Source organism: Drosophila erecta, unplaced genomic scaffold (genome assembly GCF_003286155.1).
Source record: "Drosophila erecta strain 14021-0224.00,06,07 unplaced genomic scaffold, DereRS2 tig00000126-arrow-pilon, whole genome shotgun sequence".
Lineage (NCBI taxonomy): Eukaryota > Metazoa > Arthropoda > Insecta > Diptera > Drosophilidae > Drosophila > Drosophila erecta.
This window is the reverse complement of record NW_020825209.1, coordinates 10914572-10937456: the sequence shown is the minus strand read 5'-3', so window position 1 is coordinate 10937456 and position 22885 is coordinate 10914572. Positions and strand designations below refer to the sequence as shown.

At 45.9% G+C, this 22885-nt stretch overlaps 7 protein-coding genes and 1 long non-coding RNA gene across 10 annotated transcripts in view; 5 read left to right on the top strand and 3 right to left on the bottom strand.

Annotated features, from left to right (window-relative positions):
• Nucleotides 1–1857: 1857 nt before the first annotated feature.
• On the top strand, nucleotides 1858–2980 carry LOC113564534. Its single transcript, XR_003408077.1, has 3 exons — nucleotides 1858–2113; nucleotides 2190–2277; nucleotides 2632–2980. It is a non-coding gene; the product is annotated as an uncharacterized LOC113564534 (long non-coding RNA).
• A 14-nt stretch (nucleotides 2981–2994) lies between these two features.
• LOC6551036 (late secretory pathway protein AVL9 homolog) lies at nucleotides 2995–6170 on the top strand. Its single transcript, XM_001978219.3, has 4 exons — nucleotides 2995–4483; nucleotides 4727–5128; nucleotides 5192–5372; nucleotides 5438–6170. Exons 1-4 carry the CDS (start codon nucleotides 3454–3456, stop codon nucleotides 5940–5942), a joined length of 2118 nt encoding a protein of 705 aa, XP_001978255.1. The 5' UTR covers nucleotides 2995–3453; the 3' UTR covers nucleotides 5943–6170.
• Nucleotides 6171–6648: 478 nt separating this feature from the next.
• On the bottom strand, nucleotides 6649–9098 carry LOC6551035 (myosin heavy chain, embryonic smooth muscle isoform). Its single transcript, XM_001978218.3, has 4 exons — nucleotides 8886–9098; nucleotides 8768–8827; nucleotides 8320–8704; nucleotides 6649–8241 (listed from the first exon to the last, which is right to left on the bottom strand). The coding sequence occupies exons 1-4, from the start codon at nucleotides 8969–8971 to the stop codon at nucleotides 6745–6747; spliced, it is 2028 nt and encodes a 675-aa protein (XP_001978254.1). The 5' UTR covers nucleotides 8972–9098; the 3' UTR covers nucleotides 6649–6744.
• On the top strand, nucleotides 9093–10178 carry LOC6551034 (selenoprotein BthD). Its single transcript, XM_001978217.3, has 3 exons — nucleotides 9093–9196; nucleotides 9256–9717; nucleotides 9781–10178. The coding sequence occupies exons 1-3, from the start codon at nucleotides 9116–9118 to the stop codon at nucleotides 9994–9996; spliced, it is 759 nt and encodes a 252-aa protein (XP_001978253.3). The 5' UTR covers nucleotides 9093–9115; the 3' UTR covers nucleotides 9997–10178.
• Nucleotides 10179–10300: 122 nt separating this feature from the next.
• On the bottom strand, nucleotides 10301–13749 carry LOC6551033 (putative lysozyme-like protein). The gene is made up of 2 exons (XM_001978216.3): nucleotides 12774–13749; nucleotides 10301–12366 (listed from the first exon to the last, which is right to left on the bottom strand). The coding sequence occupies exons 1-2, from the start codon at nucleotides 13076–13078 to the stop codon at nucleotides 11379–11381; spliced, it is 1293 nt and encodes a 430-aa protein (XP_001978252.1). The 5' UTR covers nucleotides 13079–13749; the 3' UTR covers nucleotides 10301–11378.
• A 285-nt stretch (nucleotides 13750–14034) lies between these two features.
• LOC6551032 (transport and Golgi organization protein 2) lies at nucleotides 14035–16379 on the top strand. 2 transcript variants are annotated; one of them, XM_015155172.2, is made up of 4 exons: nucleotides 14035–14656; nucleotides 14897–15019; nucleotides 15383–15512; nucleotides 15767–16379. In XM_015155172.2, exons 1-4 carry the CDS (start codon nucleotides 14515–14517, stop codon nucleotides 16221–16223), a joined length of 852 nt encoding a protein of 283 aa, XP_015010658.1. In that variant the 5' UTR covers nucleotides 14035–14514; the 3' UTR covers nucleotides 16224–16379. The 2 variants fall into 2 exon arrangements, with proteins under 2 accessions (XP_015010658.1, XP_001978251.2); XM_001978215.3 differs by having other exon boundaries at nucleotides 15194–15512.
• Nucleotides 16380–16402: 23 nt separating this feature from the next.
• Nucleotides 16403–21520, bottom strand: LOC6551031 (RRP12-like protein). The gene is made up of 10 exons (XM_001978214.3): nucleotides 21270–21520; nucleotides 20672–21216; nucleotides 19700–20610; nucleotides 18762–19643; nucleotides 18568–18702; nucleotides 18074–18506; nucleotides 17749–18011; nucleotides 17501–17691; nucleotides 16900–17440; nucleotides 16403–16828 (listed from the first exon to the last, which is right to left on the bottom strand). Exons 1-10 carry the CDS (start codon nucleotides 21409–21411, stop codon nucleotides 16726–16728), a joined length of 4146 nt encoding a protein of 1381 aa, XP_001978250.3. The 5' UTR covers nucleotides 21412–21520; the 3' UTR covers nucleotides 16403–16725.
• Nucleotides 21521–21830: 310 nt separating this feature from the next.
• The window catches only part of LOC6551030 (nuclear factor of activated T-cells, cytoplasmic 1), a 38239-nt gene continuing 37184 nt past the window's right edge, over nucleotides 21831–22885 (top strand). For both annotated transcript variants that reach the window (XM_026982324.1, XM_026982322.1), the window contains exon 1: nucleotides 21831–22668. In XM_026982324.1, coding sequence (XP_026838125.1) covers nucleotides 22539–22668 — 130 coding nt within the window. In that variant the 5' untranslated portion in view covers nucleotides 21831–22538. The remainder of the gene's footprint in view (nucleotides 22669–22885) is intronic.

The following is a 22885-nucleotide window of genomic DNA, read 5'->3' as shown; positions in this document are numbered from 1 at the left end:
ATTTCCAATTTTCCATTTTGGCCAGAGCGAGATGAGGCATACGATATACATACTATAGGCCAGCACGCACATAACTAGATCATAAGTATATAGCGTATACGAACGTGCGGAGCGTTGGCGGCTTTTTACACATTTGTTTTTGGAATCAAATATCGTAGAACATAAATTTCACAGCCATTAAAAAGTCGGCCTGCATATATTGCCGCATCTACGTATGTACATACATATGTATGTTCGTGCCGATATATAGCACATATGGTTTGGATTCCTCGGCGGATCGTTGCAGCATTTGAACCCCAGAGTGCACGCCCTACAAAATCCCTATATATTTATTTACCTATATCTATATCGCGATCGAACTGCTGACGTCGAACGGCCTTAGGTGGCCCCATCGCATTGCCATTTGTCTAACACTTGAATCTATTCGTCATTGTTCCGATTTTCTTTTTTTATTTCTCTCCTTTTGCTATGCTATTTTTTGTTTTTCTTTCTAACAGATAGTTCTGCCAAATAGTTTCAGATACACTTACGCACCTTACAGCCCTTGGTTTTAGCTATCGAATTTGATCATTCTTTATTGGTGTATTTTCCCACAATATACTAAGCCAATTTGAAGATTTCGTTACAATCCGTTTTCCCTATGTTTAAGTTTTTACATAATTTAATAAAGTGAAACATAGTCTGTTCCGTAATGGTTTTCCTAAAAACTTTGTTCTTTTACACTAATAATAAAAAAAAATATAAAAAAGTACTTTCTTCTACATTCATTTTTGTTTATTTTTGAAAACATGAGCAAAGATAATCCTCTAAAGGAATACAAAATTTAAGAAATATTTTACACGAATAAAAAACAATTAAGTTTAAAGTAAGATTCGAATTTTCCCAAATACCAATATCAATACTTTGTAAAATAATGTCATATAATTAGATTAGTACGATTAAAAAATAACCGTTATAACTAGTACCTAATATTGTATAGTTAGCCTATCTGATAGATACACGAGTTCTCCAAAATTGTAATATAAAATTGTTATATTTATATTGGATTATAGAAAATTCTCTTAATTCCTTGCATAAACACGATGTTCAAATAAATAGATTTCTGTGTAAATGGATAATGAATAAATATATGGTCAATATTATTTTAAAATTATATATTACAGTAAAATTACTATACATATAGTCGCACAATTTCGACATTTGTTTTGATTTTTTTTGGTTGCCAAGTGTCTTAAATTTAGAACATTTTTGTATCTCTCTCTCTTTTGTACCACTGCGAAATGCACACAGTAGTTCAGTATGGTCTAGGTATTATGCATAGCTTGCCAAATGCCACAAAACTACAGAATCGCAATGGGACACAGGTGGGCAGGTAGATCTATCTGGGATTTAGTGCATGAAATGGTCCGGGGGTCTTGTGTCCAGATATATACGAAATCTGCAAGCGGTTTTTAGCTGGGTTTTCATTTTTGCCTGCCATCTGGCTGGATTCAAATAACATCTTCCGATCAATAAACAACTACGAACTTATTGCAAACATCGGGGCAAATAGCTCAGTGATCCGTACACCACAACTACGGACATGTGCAGATGTGGGCGTGAAAGTGGGATTTGGGTATGCCGTCTGCAGTGCCTTCAAGTAAATTTCAATTCGCATCATCTTCTGAATGTCCGAATATCTGAAAGTTAGAAAATTCGAAAATCAGGGAATAACAAATAGCACAGTTTCGAATTTTTGTTCTTCTATTTTTGGACGTTTTGTGTGGGCGCTATTCGTCTGTAGCCTTCGGTTTTTAGTGCCGATCGTATGCACGAAGAACCCCCGATATAAAAAAAATATATAGATATATATTAAAGTATGTGCGTATATGTATTTGTTTAAATATCTTCTATATGTCTATCTATAGGTTAGCTTTCTGGGGCGATGTTTACGGGCAACTGTGGGTAATATGTGCATAGATCAGGAATAACATAAACATTATCCAAGATCTGGAAAAATATTTGATGTCAGACCCAGACCCAGGAATTATATGAATGAACAGCATATCCAAAGTCTCGAATAATTCGATTTGATGGGCTCCAGTGCAAACTAGAATAATTAGTCAGCATCATTGTTAGTTGCATTGTTTTTTATGTGTATCATATAGGAAAAACAGTTCATGTCTAAAATATGTTCTTTCCAACTCCAGATTTCAATTAAGACAATATTAAGAGCTTTGTATTATTAACTGAAAATGCATTTATCAAATCAAATCAATGCATTTTCCAGTTTAAAATGTAAGTATATGTTTTATAAAGTTTTCAATGAATAAGATCGTCTCGGATCAGGTCAGGCAAACATATTTTGTAAAGAACAAACAACCCGAAGTGTGCCAATTTTAGAATCTATATGTTGAATGTTCGATTTAAAAATACGCTCTAACTAAATTAAATGAAATGAAAGCGAACCAATTAAAAAAAGCAAACAAGAAAAACAACGGAAAAATCCATAAGAAAAAAACACATAGAAGAAACACCGAAATGAAAACAGCAGAAAATATAAAAACGTTTAAGAGCCATCATACACAGTCTGGCTATGTAGTACCTAATGCTCCGTCTACTATATGTATAGTATTACACGTTTATTTTCAGAATTTGTTTTTGACTTAATTTTCGCCCTGTTGACACTCGGAAATTTATATTATTATTATATCGCGATTGATGGCAAAATGTTACAACTATATCAACATAATGGTTGTTTTGGACAAATCATGATGGTAAGTTTAATGTGTACTTAAACAAATATATTTCTTTGTATTGTGTATATACACTTTTTTCTTTACTAATTTGCATTAATTTTTCATTCAGTCGGTCTGAACCTTATAACATCACTCTATAAAATCTAATCTTGTGTTTTAATTCTCTTTTAATCTGAAAGATTATGTTCTCTGCTGTTTGGAATTAATTTAACTAAGTTAAATATAGATTAAACAGATACAAACATGAATTGCACTATGAAACATATATTTGTTCATATTTGCTAGTTTTTAAATTTGTACTAGTTTTTAAATGGTTATTTCAAATTCAAAAGTAACCGCCCATATTCGTACTGGTGTAGTCGATAATGCCGTTGGTCGAAGCGAACATATCGATAACCGGCAAATGCACATCTAATTGGAGTACAAAATAACGCCTTCCGATATCGATACGCTATCACAAACAAGAAAATAGATTAAAAACAAAATCGTTTTAAAATTGTAAAGAAAGAAAGTTAAATACGACAGACAGACAATTGCAAAGCAAATAAGTGTGCGGCGGTCGGAATAGAACAACAATTGCGTGGCGTGGTTACACGAGTGCGAGCGAGAGGGCCGATGCGGTAGTGGACAATCCAATTGGATTTTCTTTTTTGCAGGCAAAAAACGCTTTTTTGGTGGACACCGCTTGCTCCTTGGAACAAGGATAACGACAACGATGGCCAGCGAGCCGGAGAACAAGCCACCAATCCTGCACATCCTCGTGGTGGGCTTCCACCACAAGCTGGGCTGCCAGGTGGAGTTCTCGCATCCGCCGCTAATCTCGGGCTCCACGGGACGCCACGAATGCCCCTCCGGCTGGAAGTACCTGCCCACTCTGGCTCTGCCCGATGGGTCTCATAACTTTGCCGAGGACACGGTGTTCTTCAACCTGCCCAGTTTGTATGAGCCGGCTGCGAGTATCTACGGCGTGTCCTGCTATCGCCAGATACGCGTGGAGAAACTAAAGATCCGGACGGCGGATCTCACGCGCAGCACCGTTCAGAAGTCCGTGTGCATCTTGGCCCGCCTGCCCATCTATGGGTACATCGAGGTGAAACTAGCCCTCATTGCCGATGCTTTCTTCGATCAGGGCGACTTCTCCGGCACGGAACTGCTGGTCAAGGCCTATCAGCAGCTAAACGCCTGCCTCCAGGACGACGAATCGCGCCGCCCGTTGCGCCACTTTCACGTGGGCCTGTCCTTGCGTGAGATCGTGCTCCACTGGCGCCACAAGACGCTAATGCTCTTCAAACTAATGCTGCTGCAGCGACGAGTGGTGTGTTTCGGCTCGCCAGTGCGCCAAATGTGTGTATTGATCCTAGGCATGGCATCGCTGGTGCCGCGATTGCTGGAGAAGGGCTTCCAGGAGGTGGCCTGTGTGCGCACGTCGCGACCACTGTCGCCCATGCCGGATTTCACCGACTCCCTGCAGCGGGAGGCACAGGCGGAAGCCGAAGCGGAACTGGAGGCAGTGGCTTCCGTTGCAGCTGTCTCCGATGAGCAGAAACTCACGCCAGAGAGCGCCACAGCGGTGGAGGGCGAGGCCGAGGAGCTGGCCCTCGTCTCATCCGCAGCCTCTGCGGGCGAGGAGCAGGCCAGTGGCGATGACACGTCGACGCGTTCCACACCTAACTCACAGTCGCAGGATTCCTCGAACGGCAGGAACACCTCGCTGACCAGAGAAGCCAGCGTGGACACACTGGCCTGTGAGTAGCCCATGAAATCTGTCCCTGACTTAAGTAAAATTGTAGTCATTCAGTTAGTTAGTATAACCTTTGTTATACAATTTCATCATTTACGTCGTTATTACGCCATATTAGGAGATAGGAGATTGCAAACATTAAACATTACGTATGACGCAGTTTCAGGAAAACTATGACCTTAAACCTTGTTAAATTAAGCCATTAGTAAGTATTGCTAACTGACCTGTTTAAATCTGTCGTCCATAGCAAACCTCGCCGCCTTGTGCGCTGTGAATCCGGATGAGTATCGGGCACCGGTTAGCATCTTCGCTAGCGGCAATCTCTGCCTGCCGTATCTGTCGCTACCGTACATGGACCTGCTCAGCGACCCCATGGTGCTCTCCTATGTCATCGGCACCTCCAACGTTCTTTTCCAGCAGAAACGTCAGCTGGCTGACGTCCTGGTGGACATCGAGGCTGCCAATCTGGATGCTCACGATCCGGAGCTCAGGCGCCAGCTGGTGCTGAGTACCGAGGATCTGCGCTACATGGACTACATCATGAAGCACGTGCAATCGCCGAAGGAGGATGCAGAGGGTAGCGAGTACTGGATTCGGGAGCAGTTTCAGGGCTACATCCTGGCCCTCTTGCGAACTGCTGTGGCTCCAGGTGGGTTATATTTTCTTAATTTCTTGTTGAACCATCAAATGTAAATGTATTTCTCTTATATAGATGCCACGCCCAAAGACAACGATCATTTCAATGCGCATTTCATGGGCACCTTCAAGCGCACCCAGTGCTTTCAGGAATGGTACGACGTTAGGCCTGAACCTGAGTTCTTTGAAGCCCTGCCCGCTGGTCATCCCTTTGCCGGAACCTTGTCCGTGGCGGATATGAAACTTAAACTAGCACAGTAAGTGGTTAACCAAGGACGTATCATAAAAAGAAGATAAGTTTCTATATAATTGTAATTTCCAGAACCATGCAAAATAGCGAGAGTGGGCGAAAAATCAACCAGGCGGTGAACACGACGAGTCGTGCGGTGGGTGGTGCCATATCCCAGGCGAAGGGCGCCTTCTCCAGCTGGTGGTCATCCATTACGACGGCACCGCCCAATGCAAACGCAGTGCCCACGACCAGCGCCAATGGCCAGGATGGGGATGTGAGCGAAGGAGCTGCAGCCCAAGAGATCTCAGTTACATTCCAGAATCATAAGGACGTCGAGGACCTGGACATGGCGGGTGTCAGCATCCACCTGGCTGGCCAGGAAGAGGCACACGAGTCGCATGAGTCACAGAGCGCCAGCAGCGACAAACCGCAGGGCATCGTTGAGATCGGACGCGAGGCGGAGCTGTTAGACAAAACCGATCAGTCGGAGGAGCCCAAGATCTCGGCAGCAAGCCAAGCTGGTCGGCCAGGATGTGGCGGCGATATGGCCACCTCGGCCGTGGAGTGCAGCAGTGGCGATGTCTTCATTGTCTGAGGACGTAAGCACTATCGGGCATTGTATAAAATTGAACTAAGCTAAATGATAATTATTTATTACGCAACATATTGTCTGTCTCAGTGTTGAATTTATATGTAACTACTACTCGAACTTCCCTATTTTTTTGTATACCCATATTCTCTAGTTGGTTGACTTGTGGTACAAAAAACGTAGATCGACGGACAATATAACATCCCTACTCATAAATAAAATTGTTTAACAAAATTTTGAAATATCTCCTTTTTGCTTATGAGCATTAAAATGACAAACTATTAGGTATACAACTACATATATGTTACTAGTACGAAAAGAGCGCACAAATGAAATAATATTCAAATTGCATACGTTTGTTACTTTCCCCTGCAACTTTTGGTGGCACAAGTCAATCGCACTCAAACCTACCAAAATTGGCCAAAAGATAATATAATTTAATATTTATAAATGTCTACGTTTAAGTTACCCTAGCCGTATTCACCCACCACTCAGTGTATATGTATAACCATGTAAAGCTAAGCCGTTCCAAGTGCAATTTGTAATCCCAAAAAGGCAGCGGAGATCCGTAATAGAATCCGTAATACGTGTGGCAATAAAAAACTTAAGAAATCTGATATTATGGAGAATCCCCCTCCTTTGTCCAGGAACCACAGTGTTCAACTCAATTTACCTAATTTAAATGTAATCAAAAATAAATACATTTCATAAATCATTTTAAGACAGTTCATTGCTTTTTAAATATGGAAAAAAATACTTTTCAGATCAACTGGGTTACAAATAAAAAAACAGAATCTAAACATTTGCATCATCGCTTCTTGATAGCCTGTAGCACTGGCTCGATGGAAGGCAGCTTGGCGGAGTACACCTTATGCTCCACCTCGCTCAGTTTGGCTTCACTCGCAGAGACCTTTGATTCCAGGGCCTGCAGCTCCTTCTCCGCTTTGGCCAGCTTCTGCTCGCATTTCTCGAGGTGGGCGGTGCGGGCCTTGAGATCCTGCTCCTGAAACTGCTCGGCGGCGGTAAGAAGATCTTCGTTCCTTTGCTTGCTGGCTTGTAGTTTCTCCAGCGCCTGCATCTCCCGCTTCTCCATTTCACCCAGACGGGCGATCTGGTCATACTGATCCTCCAGCAGCTGCTGCCGGTGCTGCGCATGCATGTCCCGCTTGGTCCGATAGCTGGCCTCCATTTTGGTTAGACGCTGCTTCTGCGCAGACAATTGAGAGTCCAATGTAGCAATATCCGTGTCCAACTCGATGGAATCGGACTTTATTTTTGCAACCTCCTCTTCCAACATCTGACGCCGATCGATATTCTGCTGGCGGTGCTGCTGTATAAGTTTGCCCAGCAGCTCCAGGCACTGTACCCGCTCCGATATATCATTTTGATTGGGATTTAGCGGCAGAGTAAGGTCCGATTGCTGGCCTACACCGCCTTTTATTAGTCCACAAATTAACGGGTCCATGCTCAGGTGGTGCATGTGTGAGTTGAAGATCTCAACGGAATCCAGTTGCTTTTGTTTGGCTCGCGACAGCATTACCTGCTGATGAAGCTCCAGCTCAGACACCTCCTTCACCTGACGCTCATAAGCCTTGGAGTAGTTTTCCATATCGTCGCACTTAATTTGAAGCTCCTTCAGCTGCTGGGCAGAGAACTTCTGGCTGTTAACCGACTGCTCCAGACGCTTTTCATACATCATTTGCTGGCGGAGATTAGATTGCTTTTCTTCTGTCTGCGCAGACAGCTGGTCGAATAGCATCAGCTGCTTGGTCAGGTCGTCTTGACTGGCAGCTAGCTGTTGGGCGAGCTGGTCGTGCTCTTTGGTGAAACGTTCTAGCTTGCCTAGTTTATTGTCGTCGCTGGGATCATTCAGATTATTCTCTATTTGCTGTAGCTTTGTCCTCAGATCGCCGATTAGCTGGTCTAAAGCTTTGCGATCGGGCAAATCACACTTCAGGCTGATCATCTGATCCCTGGTCTCCGCCTGCAGCTTGGCCTCCTCATTGGTGAGCTCCTGATCCCATAGGGCAATGCATTTGTTAGCCTCTGTGAAAAGCAGACCATTGACCTTTTCGTCTAGCTGGACGGCGTTTGCCTGGGTGGTGGACATGCTGGCATTCAATTCCAAGTGCGTGTTATTCAGATACGTGCTGGGTTGCTCCATGGTTTCCATAAACGGGAACTCCTCTTCTGCCTCATCCGATGAGGGAAGAGGCGATACAAAGTCCATGAGAAAATCGAGCAGGACTATCACATGGCCAAATGAATGCTGCGTTGTTGGCGATACCAGCCATGATTTGTTCACCTGTAAGTGACAAATGGATTTCAGAATCAAAAGAATCCTTGACATCTAAATGCATCCCTGTACATCCGTGCTGCTTACCGGATAAGGATACTGCAGCTTTTGCATTGCGCTTGTGATATCTTCGACGTGGTTCTGGCCCACGGTCACTCGATTGCGCCAGATGTGTTGGAACAGGAAGTTCAGAATGGAAATAAATTGCTTGATAGTCATATGCCGCAATCCACCGGGCCGAACAAACAGATCCGCAATAAGACCTGTGGGCGCCTCGCTATGCTGAATGTCATGTAGGTATTCCAGGATCTGTTGTGCCCGCTCCGCTACCCATTTCTTGTCGGAGTGTGGCGCAATGGCGCGCTCCGCCGTGGAGGGCAGAAATCGGCTACCTCGCTTGGGCGTCAGGCTCATTTGACTGGCCCGATCCCGCTCCAAGTTCAGCGGCTGTGGCAGACGCGATGCGGAGGGTCTGTAGGGCATTTGATTGGGACATTACTGGTTATGTATTAGACTATCAAGTGGATGTGCCTACCTTCTGGGGACCGCCTGGGTGGAGGAGGGAGTGTGCGTGGCTGTACTGCGTTTGTTTGCCCTGGAAAAAGATGCGATCCCTTATCGAGACTTGCTCAGGTGAATTCCGGCTCACTCACCATGTTTGTCGCTTATCGGCATTGCCTCGATCCTCCAGTACATCGCCACGGAACTCGCTGGTCCGTCGGGGCATCAAGTGCGACATCTCGGCTTAATTAAAACTCCGTTGATTCAATTGAAATGGACTCGCGCGTCTCTTAACGCTTGTTATCGGCAAATCGATAGTTTCCAGGGATGGAGCGTTAGGCCTTACTCTCCCTGCCTTACTACACCATCTGGCAACACTGACATGCAAAAAGTGCGCAATTTGCTTAAACATTCTGATCCGGGGTCTACGAACATGCCACCGAAACGGACCAAAAAAGCTGAGGTAAGATTGAAATACTACGTTTGTTCAATAGGTAAACCCAATTCTCAACAATTTTCTAGGCGCCAGTCGCTGAGCGGGATGCAGCCGAAGAGTTGGATCCCAATAAGCCGGCGCTATACATAGAGCACTGCCGATCCTGACGAGTCTTTCGTCGTCGAGCGGAGGAGCTGCACTCCGCTCTGCAGGAGCGTGGGCTCCAACACCTTCAGCTCCAGCTGAATGCACTTGGAGCACCTCGGCGAGGAGCCTTCGAGTTGAGCTTATGCGCCGGAATGGGGAAACAGGAGCAGGTTGCACTTTGGTCGGGTCTAAAGCGCGGTCCACCACGCGCCCTAAAGTTTCCCACTGTGGAGGAGGTATACGATCGAATTGTAGGGATTCTGGGTGACCAGCAGGTGTCCAAGGATCTGACCAACACGCAGAAGCCGCCTAAAGTGGATGTACCGCAGCCTGAGACTTTCACATCCCCAAAAAATCCGGAGTCCAAGAACGTGTCCACAGAGGAACCACAGGGGAATGAGGTAGGAAAGTTCACTAAGTCCAGAAAATTAACTCAATATGGTTTTTATCTATAAAAAAAAAAGGTACCTTTAACTTCGAGTAAATCCAAAAGGAAGCAAAAATCGGAGGAAGAGCCACCTCAAGTCGATTCAAAAAAAGCAACGCAATCCAATGAGTTGCCCAAAACGAAATCCCAAGAAGAAATCGCTGAAGAGAAGCCCCAATCCAGCCATAAACGGAAACGGACCACCAGGTCCTCCACAGACAAAGCTACTGTCACTGCCAAGCGGAGGAAGTAGTTGTTCCCAAAACAAACCTTTCTACAATAGAGCCCCATGATCGATGATTGGCAAATCCTCTCGAGGAACCAATTATTGAGAACCTTTTTGCCTTTGTTGATTGTATAATTTTTGGGTTAAACTACAAGAAAAACACTAAAGCATTGTTATTACAAAATATATTAAAACATCTTAGAAACCTATTTCCGTTTTTTTTTTTTCATTCTCTGGTTCATTTTTGTCTGATTTTTGCCTCTCATTCAGTAAAATTTTGTGGACTTTGATTCTTCCAAAATGTACATTTTTTCCTTTGATCTTGTTTAAATTTTGTCCCTTAGTTAGTTAAAATTGTTTTCGTTTTTAGCTCAGCTTAATAATTATGATCCTAGAGAAAAAATTTTGGTTTTACGAAATTGTTTTTTTTTTTTAGCTTCTTCTAATGCTAGACATACCCTACCACTTGCCTAAATAGATTACAATTTGAATTGTCTTCTTTTTAACTAAAATTTTGGTTAAATAAAAAAATTGAATATAATATGTGGGTTGGGGAGATAGGTAAAATAGTATTAAGAACATGCAGCAACAGAAACCGAGAGATTGCGATTAGGTGGAGAGCCAGTCCAAAAGGTGGACTTGCTTTAAGTAGAGTCGCAAATATGCATGTGGATATATATATATATAATGTCTGTACACCCATATATATAATGTACACTATAATGAAATGGACTGGCGAACTTCTCTAAGCAAAACTTTGGAAACTAGGCGTAGAATCGATTTATGATCGTATTAGTAAATATTGCAAAATTATATACTTTCGTATTATAATTACAAACATATTGTTTCATAAACGGTGAAGTTACATTTTGCTTATGGCATAGATGATGCCCGAAAATATTTTATAAAAAATTGCCTAACGATTTCGGAAAAGCTTTATAAAATCATTGACTAATATATATAATGTTTATTGATGGCCTAAAGGTTTACTAAACATACACCTATATTAAAATTGATCGAATAATGTTTTCTACATCTCTTAAGTTTCCACTCAAGTTGTCCTACAGAGAAGTTCGCCAGTCCATTGGTAGTTCAAAAAACAACAATCAATTGGCTATGGGAACGTAAAGTTAAGAGAGGCGAAGCATTGGAATTGAATTGGCTACGGCCTGGTGCGCGGTTCTAATCGTGATCCTGATTCTAAACCTGTTTCTGTCCCTGGTCCACAATGTATTTGTTTCTTTTCTTTCTTGGCTTTTATCCTTTTGTCGTGGGCAACAGTGATCAACTAAGGCTTATAAACTAACTTTAAATTATGTGCGAAAAATAGGTCGATCAATAGGCGAGAAAACAAAGCGAAAACAAGGGGTTTGATTGATTACACGTCCAATTAGTTGCTGATAGAGCGGTTACAGATACTTCCGATAGTTGCGCAGATGGGCGTTCGCGTCCTCGACCACGCCCACCGCAGCAGCGGCACTCTCGAAGGATGGTGGCTCGATGACCATGCCGGGACTGGTCGGATCGCATGCCGATCCAACGACGCTGTTTGGTCCCTTGGTTCGTCGTCTGCCGCGTGTTCCCGCTCCCCGGGATCGGCGGCTGTTGGCCGAAGCTCCCGATGCTCCTCCTCCGCCCCCGGATCCGGACACTCCCACTAAGCCTGCTCCCAGACTGCCACTAAGGATGCCTCCGCTGGAGATTGGGCCTCCATTGCTGCCTGGAACACTCTCGCCGGATTCGATGGCCTCCAGCGAGGCGTCCAGCGCCGCATCCGTTGTGGTGATACGCGACCTGGCCGCTGCACTACGTCTCCGCGAGCTGGAGCTAGCACCGGAATTGCCGCCACCGCCGGCGCCTCCTCCACCACCTCCGACGCCGGAATCTCCTCCTCGTTTGCCTGGCCGCCGCTTGCGCCTCTTCTTGTTACCATAGCGCGGATCATAATCGTACTCATCATCTGCCGGCGACTTGGGCTCCTCCAGCGAGTCAACATCGTTAATGTCTAACTCATCGTAGAACCACTCCTTGGGCAAATGCTCCTCCTTGACGGCCTGCTGCTGGTGCTGGTGCTGTTGCTGCTGATGTTGTTGCTGTTGACTGTCCTTGCTGTCGGATGTATCACCGCCGGCGGCACCCAATGAGCTAGACTCCTCCAGACTGAAGGCTCCATTAAAATCGTGGGCAGTGTCGCTGTGCAGGGAACCCAGTACGGCCGGCGCGGCTCCGCCGCCCGTGAGCATATTAAGCGTAAGGGAGGAGCTGCTGGCCAGGCTATTGCTGCCGGGCATGGATCCCATACCACTGGTCAGGCTGCTCAGTCCCAGGTTGACGCCGCTAGCCACCAGAGCTTCGTGCTCTTTGCGTAGCGCCTGAAAGGGACGCTCGGGAAAGCGGCTGCATGAATGGAAAGTTCGTTATTAGCCGGGATAAACATGGACTCTCCTAACAATAAAACCTCGGAATGGAAGAGATTGAATGGCATATACACAAATCCTCATGTTCACTTCAGGCTATCCGGAATGAAACCTAACTCGTTATATATAAGATTACCCCCTGGAACTATAACTTATTTGGAGTTGGATATCTGCATTGCGAAGTATAGCTAATCCCTTTCTGTTTCTGTTCGTAATCGAAACTGATGCAACACGTCATTCAGACTTTGTGACCTAACCATATGCAATAGGTTTTCGAGTTCGAATGTGAATCCTCAGAGTAATACCTCTGGGATCCTATAGTTATAGCTTCTCCTTGTGTATTTGCCAGTCATTCTAATCGCCCACCGATTTGTGCGGATTCCTCACCTGTACATCTTGCTCAAGTACTGGCGACGGCTCTTCCGCCAGCGGGCCGCCGGATACGTGTAGATCTGACCCTGCCGGAAGCCAGGCATCCGCTGTCGCTTGTCCAGGAAGAGCTGCGAGTGGTTCTGGGCGACGCCTGTCTGCGGATCGAGGAAAGGCAGCCGGTGGCGCCGCTCGCTGCACAGCCGCGTGTTGAAGTTGGCACTGTACTCGATCGTCTCCCGGTAGCTGACATCCTTCAGGAAGCTCTCGATCTTGGCCAGATTCGGCATGGAGACGATCTGGATGTTAACGGCGGAGGACATGGCTATTCCTGGTCCTAATCCCACTGTTGGCTAACCTCAGAGTCCGGCTGTGCCGCTAATCCATCCCAGAGTCTTGGCAATTTCCGCTCCGCTCCGCCCCGTTTCTTATCGCAATTTTTTTCCAGTGTGTTGTGTTCCGTTTCTTATCGCTTTTCGCTGCCTGTTTTTTTTCTCTTCTTCGTCTTCCTCCTCACCTCTTGACCAACACATACACGCACACACACACACGCGCAAAGCTCTCTATCGATGTGACCCCGCGCCAGGAGGCGTGGGCGGCAGTGGGCGTGGCGGGGGCGGTACGTTTAGATCGCGATCTGCGGGCGGATTTTCCAATTGTTTAATTGATCAGAAATGTTAACGTCGTTTTCACTGCTCTGCTGAATGCCAGTGTTACCAGATGGTGACGCGATTTTCCCCGCAGATGTTCTCGACCGACCGCTATTTTTCCCTAAAAAATCCACCCTTTCCACTTAATTAAAACGAGCAATGTCCTTTACGATTTAAGGGCGTGCATGATTCGATAGTTAATTTATGCATTGCATTGAATAGCTATGCACTGGTATTTTCTAATTTTAATTGCAAACCATTATTCAAGGGTTTTTTGTTATTTTTTTCAAACATCGATTAGTTATTAAGCAATCGATTGCTACGCCAACGGTCACACTTTGGGAGACAATAAAGATGGGCGACTGGCGATAAGCCCTACCTGTTACGCCAATTTCAAAATAGTATTTTTTTTTTTGTCATGATCGACTCTGCGCAAGCTACTAAATGAGTTAATATGCTTTATAAGGTATATAGCGTTAGAAATATAGGCCAATATTATAAATTTATATTAAATTGTTCAGCGCATGATTAAGAAATAAATCCTTCAAATTTAGATGTATACATTAGGACAAGTAATATTATATCACCATTCTTCGAACGAAATATTAAGCAAAAATATCGCACAGGGCAGTAGAGGGTTAACGAATTCTTATCGATTCCCTGTCAGCTGGCAACGCTACACAAAAAAAGGAGAAATCAAAACAAGCGAACCCCGGTCATTGAAATTTAAGAAAATACTGCTTTGTTTGCGATAATGGGAATGCTTTTTGCCCCGTAAATATGTAGATACCATATAGAGGCACGGCTCACAGAAATCACCCACCAATCCAAACCATTTACATTAACACTTAGATTAGCTGGGCTCGCAAACAACGGATAAGACTGTATATCAGCTGTACGTACGGCTATTTAATGATAAAACCAACGTAGTAGTAGTTCCATTGCCACAAAGTAACAAAGAGAAGACTGAGCTAAACAACCTGCCATTTTGATACGGACACCCCACCGAGATTAAAGCCCACTTTTCGGAACTCAGCCGCAGTTGTCTCGCGACCCTAAGGCCCTACACACCGCAACTATAGCCATATACAATCATAGGATATTGAACGATGTGCGTGATATTCTTCTGTGCGGACTCGAATCCGCAGCTGGGCGGCTACAAGCTCATCCTGGCCTCCAATCGGGACGAGTTCTTCGCCCGCGCCACCCAGTCAGCGGCCAAGTGGGCGAATGCCGAACATGTTTATGGGGGTAAGTGGTGGGGTTAAGCCCTTGGATGCCTATGGTTAGATGGGGTATAATCCTTGAGAGCTTATCCTGCTCTGTTACTGCAAAAATGTATCCTACATTTCAGTCTATCCCTAAAAGTCGCACAGATGACTTAATTGCAGTCGATTTGAATGAATCCCTCGTAAGATCGATTTCCCAGCAGCTAAACTAGACTTTAAACAATGTTACTTATAAGAGTATTTATATATTTTCCCATTTTAGGGATCGATCTGGAGCCGGGACGCGAAGGAGGAACCTGGCTGGCGATTGGCCATTCCGCTGGTTTCTTCAAGGTGGGCGCCCTGCTCAACCTGACCGGCGAGCCCAAGCCGCGCGATGCAGTTGGTAAACCCATTTAGGCCATTCAAGCCATTTACTAACCCAAATTGTCGCGCACACACACGCACACTCATCCACCTACCATTTGGCTTCGAACTAAAAACTTTCACAAAAGCGACCAGAGAAAAAGCAAAGCAAAACAAAAAAACAACTTTCTTCGTTTCTGTTTTCTGTTTGAAGCGCACAAGAACATTTTGCAACCGCATAATCACAACAGCAACAGCACCGGCATTAACCTCTGCCCCAAGCCCACCACCTCCAACAGCTTCCGTCATCCGAATCTGAATCCAAATCCGAATCTGAATCTGAATCAGAACCCGAATCCGAATCCGAGTAAGGAACAATCGAATAACGAACATTTCTTACTAGGGCGCGGCATGATTGTGGCGGACTTTGTCACCCAGGCGGACTTGGAGCACAGCATCCTTAACTACAACGAAAGCCTCCTCAAGGACTGCACCAAGTACTCGGCCTTCAACTTTGTGTCCATCGAAATCGGGTAGGTCTGCAGCCTTTTCAGATTAACCTGAATTGTACACAACAATATATTTATCTGATCGCAATGGTAATAGTATATTTACTGAATATATAAAGTAACCAAAAAAGAGCATTCTTAGAATTCTTAGTATTATCTTGGTATTGTATGTACGTATAATTCCTGATTGAAATGCCATAACCATAACGATCAGTGGCCATAAATTATATTTTCCAAACTTACCAAAACTATTTGCCGCATGACTTCCTTTTCAATAGATCTTCATCCCAGCCCGCCAGCGTGAAGCTGCTGAGCAATGTGCCGCCCACGCTGGAGGATTTCCAGAACGGCGAGTGCTACGGATTCGGCAACAGTCTGCCCCACTCTCCGTTCGAGAAGGTGCGACATGGCAAACAGGAGTTCGAGGAGATCGTGAAGGCGCATGGGAAGTCCAGCGTGGAGGCTCTGACCGCCCAGCTGATGCAGTTGCTCCGGAATAAGCACAAATTCTGGCCGGACGACGAGTTGAAGAGACGTGCGCCAAACTGGGGCGAGGGATTGAGTGCCCTAAATGTCCACATTGAAGATCATGCTTACGGCAGCCGGACACACACTGTTGTCCTGGTGGATAGCGAGAATAAGATGCACTTCATTGAGGAAACAATGACTGGATTGGATCCGCACGGCGAGTGGAGCAGGACCCACATTGAAAGGGATTTTCAAAACAGCGTTTAACCAGCCTAGCATTATATCATTCAAAGACTTCCATTGCGTAGAGTAACTAACTGGCTGATGTATCAGGATTGCGTGTATTTCTTTGTTCTACTAATCTGTATTTGGACTCTGGCATTTGCAATAAAAAATAGTCATATTTACTATATTTTAAATAAACATAAAGCTTGTTTGGATTTAATCTAACGTTACCGCTCTTATTTCCGTAACAACCTATTTTGCTTAAAAATTCTTTATTCAAATTCTTTGCAGCTCAACAAAAAAGCGCGGTATTTTAATACATGACTATTTTGTTTATTGTTTTTCTTTGTCTCTAACATTTCCAACGTCTCCTCATGTTCATATATTTAATTATTTTTATATATTTAAACAAAGTAACGGCAAATAATGATCAACGTCTTAGCTTTCTTATCAGCAGACCGCACTATCCCGGTGTTTTTATACATCTCTATATCTCTATAGCTTTACGATCCAGTTAGTCAGTTAGATAGCTTGATTGTTTGCCCTATTTATATTTCTTGGACACCCGGCCACCGCCGCCTCCTCCAGTTTCAGCGCCAGCTCCTCGCAATACGCTCTTGAATTTTCGCGAGTTCATTGAACGTTTTCTGGGGGCGAAAGAGATGGAGCATTAGATAGGGACGGTTATATTAATACTATTAAACGTTTGGATACCCACCTCTTGTTGAGGTTATTCCTAGTGAGTGGGATGTACGCATATGGATCCAGTTGTCCGCGCTTCTTCATATCGCCCTTGGCCTTTTTGGAGCTGTACTCAGTGCCCGCTTGTCGGCTGGTAGATTTGCCTGATTTCACGGACATGGCATCAGAGTTTCCAGCTGCCAGCTGTCTGTGGATGCCCTTGCCACCAGCGGTGTAGCGACTGCTGGCGGTGGTTTTGCCCGATTTCATGCTCATCGCATCAGCACCCTTGCGTGTCCGCTTTGCTGCCGTCGCTTGCTGCTGCTGGAGTTCATCTTCGTCGCTCGAATCGTCTTCCATTCCACGCTTCGCTTTCGGCTCCTTGGCTACAGTGCCATCCGCCATGGATGCATCGGAATCCGAGTCGGAATCGGACTCATCGTTTCCTCCCTGGCCTCGAAGAGCCTTATCGCTGATGATCAGGCGTCCATCGTCAGCAGTCTTGAAGCCACCGTTCGGCAGCTGGGGTTTCGTCTTTAGGCTCTTGGCAGTGGTGGCCGTTTGAGCGGAGCCACTAGCTGGAATGGGGCAAAAGCAAAATTGATGATTTGTGCGGATTTCAAATTACTTTTACTTACTCAGCACATTGCCAATGGACTTGAGATCGGCCAAATCGACGATCTCATCGGGATCCTCGCGAATGTAAGTGCTCTTCTGTTGCTTAGCTTTTTTGGCACGCTTGCTAGCTGCGGTTGCGGTTCCGCCCTCGTCCTCAGCGTCCATATCCTCGGGCAGATCCGAATCGGAGTCAGCCAGGATATCATCGATGCTGTGGACGAGAACTGTGAAATTCTTTGGGAAATTACTATGGCCAGAAATGACTTACGTGTAGCTCTTTTGCTCTAGACCGCCGACCAGCTCCTCATCGGAGCTATCTGCCTGCGCTTCCTCGCTCTGCTTCTTGCGCGAATCCCTTCGCATCTGCTTGCGAATCTTCTTGAGCCGGCGATGGGTCACCTCGTCATCGCCTGGAACAAAGCGGGCCAGCTCCTCGGTGGTAAAGCGCTTGCAGAGCTTTTTCAGGAAATAGCCGATCTGAATACGGCAGTATCGCTTCGTATCCTTAGTCATGGCCGACAAGGAGCGCATCTAAACGGGAAGAGCGGATTAGTCAGGTCAAGTGTTTAATTTAAATCAGCAGAAGTGCTTACAATCGTCTCCAGGTGATTGGCCACCAGTGCTATGGGCATCACTTTGATGAATGTAATCAGAAAGGCTACAGCTGCCTCTGATTGGTTGCGTGACTTCTGGACGAGGAAAACAGAGACCTGCTGCAGGACAAACTCCAGAGTGGCCACCGTCAAGTGTTGACCCTGCTGCTGGAGCACAGCCCTAAAGGCCAAAATCGTGTTCGTCACCAGCGTTTCATCGCCAGTAAATCCTGCTGTCAGGATATCAACAAAGTCGTTGATCTTGCCAGCATCCTGATAAAGTTGCGTGATATATTTGATTAGCTGCTCGGGCACCTGTTCCTTGCGAGTGGAGAATTCCTTATAGTTAAGCACTGCCTCTGGAATGGCCTTCATCACAAGTTGGTCATTGTACGCCAGACTGCTGCGGCAGTCCATCAGGGACTTCAAGCAGCTGATGGGTGAATAATAATGGTTTAGCTACATTCTGGCGGTACTTTGGCACTTTAACTTACTACAATCGCGATGCCTGACAAACGCTACAGCTGGTGTTAAAAGCTTCCAAAAGGATTTGCTGCAGGACAATGCTGTTCTTGCGGGTGAACTTCTGGCATGATGGCTGCTCCGAGGTCATTATTTCGCGAAGGAGTCTATAAATAAGAATTGCGAGTAAATAAACTGCAGTTTGACCACCACCCATTGTACATACTCGTAGGTCTTCCTTTGCTGCTTTTTCAGTTTCTGCTCATCTTTGGCGACCAATTTCGATTTATCGTTCCTCAGAATGGGGGCCATGTACTTTTCGAAATAAGCTTCGATTCCCTTGCATTTTTGGACGCGAACAATAGCAGCATTAATATCAAACAGAGCATCATATTCAAAACTGGCCACGGCACTGGCAGCCAATTGCCCTTGGGCGTTTTCAAAGAGCTGTTGTTGAACATCAGCGGGCGCCCGGGCGATATACAAACGGATGACATCCAGGACACGCTTGCGCTGATCAGCCTCGTAAGTTCCATTCGGTTTTTGTGTGTAGATATTAAACAGGCGAGGCAGAAAGTTCTTGGCGTACAGGCCAATTGCCTGATGGCATTCCGCGCTCTGGTTGTCACCGAGCAGCTCCACCAAACCATCGTAAATAGGAGGCCTAAACTCTGGGTTCTTTTCCAGAGCCGCACCCAAAGTGGGAGCTAGCTGTCGCAAGTAGTCCGGATCCCTTGGCTGACGACAGAAGCCAGGGAACAAGCCCCATAACTGGCAGCACAACAGCTCGTAAATGTGAGACGAAGACTTGTTCTTGGCCTCGGTGAACTCCTTCCACTTCTGTTGGCAGTCCATGGCCAGCGGTACAATCTTCTCCTTGAAGAATTGCAAACTGGCACCGTTGGCTCCCTCGCGGAGGAGAGGCAGCAGCCAGGATCTCTCCAGCTGCATGCCGCCCTTGCCATCGGCAAGGGGTATCGCCGTAAGTACCAGTTCGGGCCCCAAAGCCTTGATGGCACTGATCAAAGTGTGTTCGATCTGCAGACGATGTGCGCTCTGGGCGTCGTAGCGCTTGGAGATCGTCAGCAGTGAGGGTGTGAGTTCCGAACTGAGAGCAACATAATCTTTAGACGTTAAATAGGTTAACAATCAAGGCAGACTCACCCGAATCGCTTTCCGCAGGCCTCAAAGACGATCGAGAAGATGAGGATCACGTATTTGGAAATCTCTCCGAAAGGAGCATTTAGCACCTTGTGAAGTGAAGCGAGTATCTTGGCCACACTTTGTCTGTTTCGCTGCGCATCCTCCTCCGTAGCACAAGCGCATGCAACACAGTCTTGCAGCAGCTCCTTGATACAATTTGAGACACCGACAACCAGCTCCGTTCGATCCGAGAGCCAAAGATCCGTGGTGCAAACATCAATCAGACGCGGCAAGGCCTGCATGCAAAGATCGAGCTGCAAGGTCGCCAAATGGAGGTGGCCCTCCTTCAAGACCGTTACCCAGGCGATCGTCTGACGGACGTCACTTCTGTCTGGCCGGTACTCGTGTATCGCTGCCAGTAATTTGGCGCACAACGCGGCGTTTAAATTGGGGCTTCTAGTGAGGAAAAGGGCATGCAGCGCCTGGAAACAGTTCGTCCTGACTAGCACATTCGCCGCAGTCATAATGGAGAGCAGATGCTCGCAGACACTGCGTATGTCCTCCGTCTTGAAACCAGATAGTGTGTCCTTAAGAAGCGCCAAAGTGTGCAGCACTGTCGTCTGGGCATTGGCCAATACCTCCGGCTTGAACTGAGCCAAACAGAACTTGGTCACGCGACTGCTAGCCGGATGGTGCTTAACCTTTGGCTGCTCAGCCGCAGCATCCTCCTCATCGTCATCAGATTTGATCGTCGGCAGCATAAAACAGCTGCCGTGAATAATTGAGACAACTGCATGCTGGGCTGCCTTGCGGATTTTCGGCTTTGAGTGAATGCTGAACGCCAAAAGGGCATCAAAGTACTGGAACGTGGAGCTGTAGGTCCATGTCACATAATCCTGGGCACGCAGGAGGACAGAAAGGCACCCGATTACCTGCAAGCAAACAAAACTACATGTATATGGCAACTTTCTGGTAAACCTATTCTGCACTTACATATCGGATAACCGACTGGTTAGTGGCCTCCATGAACCGCTGGAGCAGTGTCTGCATGGTGGCAGCCGTCTGGGCGAATCGCTTCCTAAGAACCGGAGCCGGCACCGACTTTATGCCCATGGCAAGCAGTGCCACGCCGGCCACAATGTCCCGCTCCTCGGTGGCGGCCTCAATCTGCTCCATGAGCAGCAGGAAGTACTCTGTGGACGATTCGCCACCGCCGTTCTCGCGGATTATTTCGGTGAGGGCGCTCAGAATGGCCAGCATCTCCTTGTGAAGATCGGACGAGGCCCGGAAGCCAGTGAGCAGTTTCCGGAAGCTTGTGTTGCTGCAGCTGCTGTAGTTGGATGCGAAGGTCTGGAAGGTCTTGAAGGTGCCGGTGGGTGCGGTGCCGGAACCGGACATTCCGTCATCATCGTCATCCAGTTTGAAACTTTTCAAACTGCCGGCCACATCGTTAACCGTTGTGGTTTCCGCATTGAAGGCCTGTCTCTGCTCATGCTTGTGGACCGCCTCCATGGTGAGGCCGGTGGGCGTGGCTGCAGCTGTAAAGAAATTGGTTACAGGTGGTATCTTAAGGTGGGAAGAAACGACTCACCCAAACTTAAATTAGGCTGGAAGAACCGCGATTTGGCCTTTAAACGGTGCTTCATTTGGTCGGGATTGGAGGTTGCCGACTGGCCCTTGCTCCATGTCTTTCCCTTGCCATGGCGCTTTAACTTTGACCGGAATTTGCTCATGATCAACGCGAGAAAAGCTCGAAAGAAAGAGAAATACTCAAAACACGCAAATCGCAACACGTGCGAACCAGTGTGCCCGCTCGACCGATAGCACAGGCAATCGAAATGACAACCGAACGGCAGATCAAAAATCGATAACGCAACGTGGGGAATTTTGGGAAATTTCTATTCAAGTTCTCAACCCTGATTTGTAGTCCTGGCTCAGTCTGCTCTGCTATCTCAAACAATTTGAACTGTCTTAAATATCTTTTTTCCAATCATCAAATATGTATATTTTTATTCAAAGCTATAAAAATATAAGTATTTTGTTGACATCAGAGAACAGCAGTAAATTTAAATTAGACCCGAGTCAACGGTCAATTTATACCCAAGTTATTCACCGCATAATATACTATTAGCGAAGACACCTACCTATTATCGATATACATCTCAGGAATATCGATAACTTACGTGGCCGGTCTGGCAGCTCTGTGCAACAAGTTGAAAAATAGAAGAAGCAAATAGAAACAGCGTCCGCAAATAGTGCGCAAAATAGTGTTTTTTGTTAACGTGCAACAGTGACATTGTCAAACTATTGAATATAAGTGACAGTGCGACCAAAAAAACAATGCAAAACACTTCGCCACGCAACAATAACAATTGAGCAAGGCACACACACACATGTGCAGACACCCACTCGTGTAAAAGAGAGAAAAAGAAATAGCGCGAGTGTGTGAGTGAGCGAGAGGCAAGAACTGTAACTGTAATATAATTGATAAAACAAAAAACGGCAGGAGCAGGAATCAAGTGGAAGAGAGGCAGAGCGAGAGCGAGAGCGAGTAAGAGGACAGCGAAAAAGAGCTGAAAAAGGAGGGGGAATTGTTGTTGCTAAAAATAGTAACAAATAGACAGGCCAAGAAGAAGAAGAAGACGGCATATAAGAGCAAGAAGAAGAAGAAGCGTTGACGCAGGCAAAAGTCGCAGCCTTTTTGGCCACTTGGACTCTTAGTTTGTCCCGTTAGCCAGCTAACGCGCTCTCCCGGCGAGCAGCAACAACAAACATCGATAATAACAATAACAATAACAATCAAGGAATACGACATCAGCACCATCAAGAAAAACAACAAGTACGACGACGGACCAAAACTATGCTTTTGAAATTCACAAAAACCAGTGGCGCTGGACCCTCGGCCGTACCGCTACTGACTCCCGCCCCCGCGCCGGGCTCCAGTTCGGCGTCCATGCAGGCAACAACAACTTACGCGGCCCGCGGAACAGGTTTGTACCCCACTCTCTATTGCCCCTTACCCCTGGCCCTCTTACTCCTTGCTTTCCACTTCTCTTTGCTCTCTTTTGTTTTGATTTGTTAACCTAAGGTATGCCAAACCGTAATAATAAGACACCTTGCCCACTTTGACATCCGAATTTCAGTAATTGAAATGATGGCTTACCGACGCTTGAGTCTCAGAATATGACATTTAAGTAAAAGCCATTT